This window comes from Phanerochaete carnosa (assembly GCF_000300595.1).
Source record: "Phanerochaete carnosa HHB-10118-sp unplaced genomic scaffold PHACAscaffold_1134, whole genome shotgun sequence".
In the NCBI taxonomy this organism is placed as follows: domain Eukaryota; kingdom Fungi; phylum Basidiomycota; class Agaricomycetes; order Polyporales; family Phanerochaetaceae; genus Phanerochaete; species Phanerochaete carnosa.
Genome location: NW_006768761.1, coordinates 1 through 2,003, shown reverse-complemented (window position 1 = coordinate 2,003; position 2,003 = coordinate 1). Strand labels below are relative to the sequence as shown.

Here is a 2,003-nt window from a genome sequence, read left to right as displayed (position 1 = left end):
TACTCTGTGACTGACAGACATATGGGTAACATCAGGAAACAGCGTCTTGCTGCGTAGCAGGGGCGTCTACTACCACCAGCCACCGCGTCTGCGCTTGCCGCTTAGTGCATGCGCAAGGCTCAGGAGAGCCTGGTAGCACTTAGCAGCTGCTCATATGCACCACCTAACTCTGGCTAATTTCTCGCGCCATAGACTAGATTTGTATGTAAAACATGTGCTTACAACATTAGTGAATGAAACTAAATAGTATACAAAATTTTGATCATGACACTTGAAGCGTGAAGTACTGTCCGAAGGTGGTATACTCTTCACTTGCTCAAGTACGGGAATGTCTGCCCTAAATTAACGGATGATGGCACGGCCGATGGTAACAAGCGCCCGAACATCCCTCGTTCCACGTCACCACCGCGCTGCGTCAGCCTATGTCGGCGGTGTCAGTCAACGGGCAACGCGTCGACGCCATACACGTCCTTGTGTAAGTTATGTTCTTCTAACATATACCATACCCTTCTCATGAGCAGTGAGGTCGCATTGTCATGCGCGGAGCAGGTGCACAAGCCTCAGAGTAGCGAAACAGCGTTTTGCGCGCAACCAAGAAGCCCATGAATGATACGACAAGCACGACAGGCCACAAGAGTTAAGGGTGCGATGACCGCGTTGCTGCTAGGATATCCGCAGCTGTTGAGGGCGGCGCAGCCCTTCACCGCTATCTTCCTTTTCTCAGCGGAGGATGCGGTGTCTCACGGATTACAGGCAGCGGTGATCGGTGAGTTCATTATGTCATATAATCTTGATATTGATAGGTTGGGCTCGCATCAGGCAATGGAAGATCCGCTAAATCCACCTCCCACTGCCATACACCTCCACCTCATGTCGTGCATTTCGGGGTACGCCATGTTCTTACACTTACACACATCTGCAGTGGTCCTGCCTAGCTTGTACGTGAGCACCGGGTGCGCGTTGCGCTCGAACGCACCCTCGAAATCTCCAGCACAAGCACAACCACGAGTGCCTGCAGCTACGCGGGGCATATCGTGAGCCGCTCGCGACGTGCCTCATAGCGAGCCCGTCGCTGCTGCACGGGTATCGCAAGAAGGGCGGCTAACGGGTTGCGCATCCGAGATTACCAGCCGCATGTCCTGCGCTGCTTCCTGCGCTGGATGCATAGCGGTCTTAAGACTTAGATGAGTGATGCCCCCGCAGTTCATATAGTATTATTCTGACTTGCTATACATTATAGATTTACCTTTTGTGTCTATCCCCTACCACAGCAGAATGAATCTAGTGTAGTATACACCAACATGTACCGTACAGTTGTGTGCCTAATATATTTCTTCTGTTAATCTATTCCCTGTGAGTGAGTGTTCAAAGCCCGGGAGGCCGTCTGCTGGTATCTACAGGCAGGCTGCGACAGCGCCGCGGTGTGCTGCTGAATGTTTGCAGGCTGCCACGGTGTGCTGCCAAACTTATGCAGGCCGCCACGGGTGCTACGGAGGCATGGCGGGAGACTACTGGTTGCAGGGTAATAGGGGTCAGTTCCACCGGGCTGCTGGAACTACGGAGCTCACGGGGCGCTTCTGGTCTCAGACTTTTTTTCCTGATGTGCACGCCGAGCACCAGCAGGGTGCGAGCTGCTGTACACTCTTTGCCTGTATATCTTACTCAATTAGATATAGTAGAAAGATTATAGGTCAAATATACTCACTTTCCTGGTTGAGGTACGTTTGCGGCCTGACGACATGCGAGGCGTGCGAGGCGGTGGTGGAAGTAAATGACAGAGAAAAAAACTCTTGCTGCATTTGGCAAAGTGCGTCAGCTTCAAAGACTGCGGAAGTGTTTAGGTAACCTTTCTGAAGCATCTCCAGCTCTTTACAGGCTGCCTACTCGAGCCTCTGCATAGGCGAGCTGAAGGTTGCGCGAACAGGCTCGGTTAGCCCGACTTAGGCGCCCTAGCACCATCTGAACTAACCTCCGGCCAGCCCATCTGTATGTAGCCCTCATAC

At 52.5% G+C, this 2,003-nt stretch overlaps 1 protein-coding gene across 1 annotated transcript; it reads left to right on the top strand.

Annotated features, from left to right (window-relative positions):
* Window positions 1-403: 403 nt before the first annotated feature.
* On the top strand, window positions 404-1,259 carry PHACADRAFT_266611 (uncharacterized protein). The gene is made up of 3 exons (XM_007403411.1): window positions 404-475; window positions 522-1,184; window positions 1,241-1,259. Exon 2 carries the CDS (start codon window positions 649-651, stop codon window positions 1,036-1,038), a length of 390 nt encoding a protein of 129 aa, XP_007403473.1. The 5' UTR covers window positions 404-475; window positions 522-648; the 3' UTR covers window positions 1,039-1,184; window positions 1,241-1,259.
* The last annotated feature ends 744 nt before the right edge of the window (window positions 1,260-2,003 follow it).

What these genes read in the sequence shown, in the direction of transcription:
- PHACADRAFT_266611 (XM_007403411.1), top strand. Translation starts at nt 649, where the DNA reads ATGACCGCGTTGCTGCTAGGATATCCGCAGCTGTTGAGGGCGGCGCAG.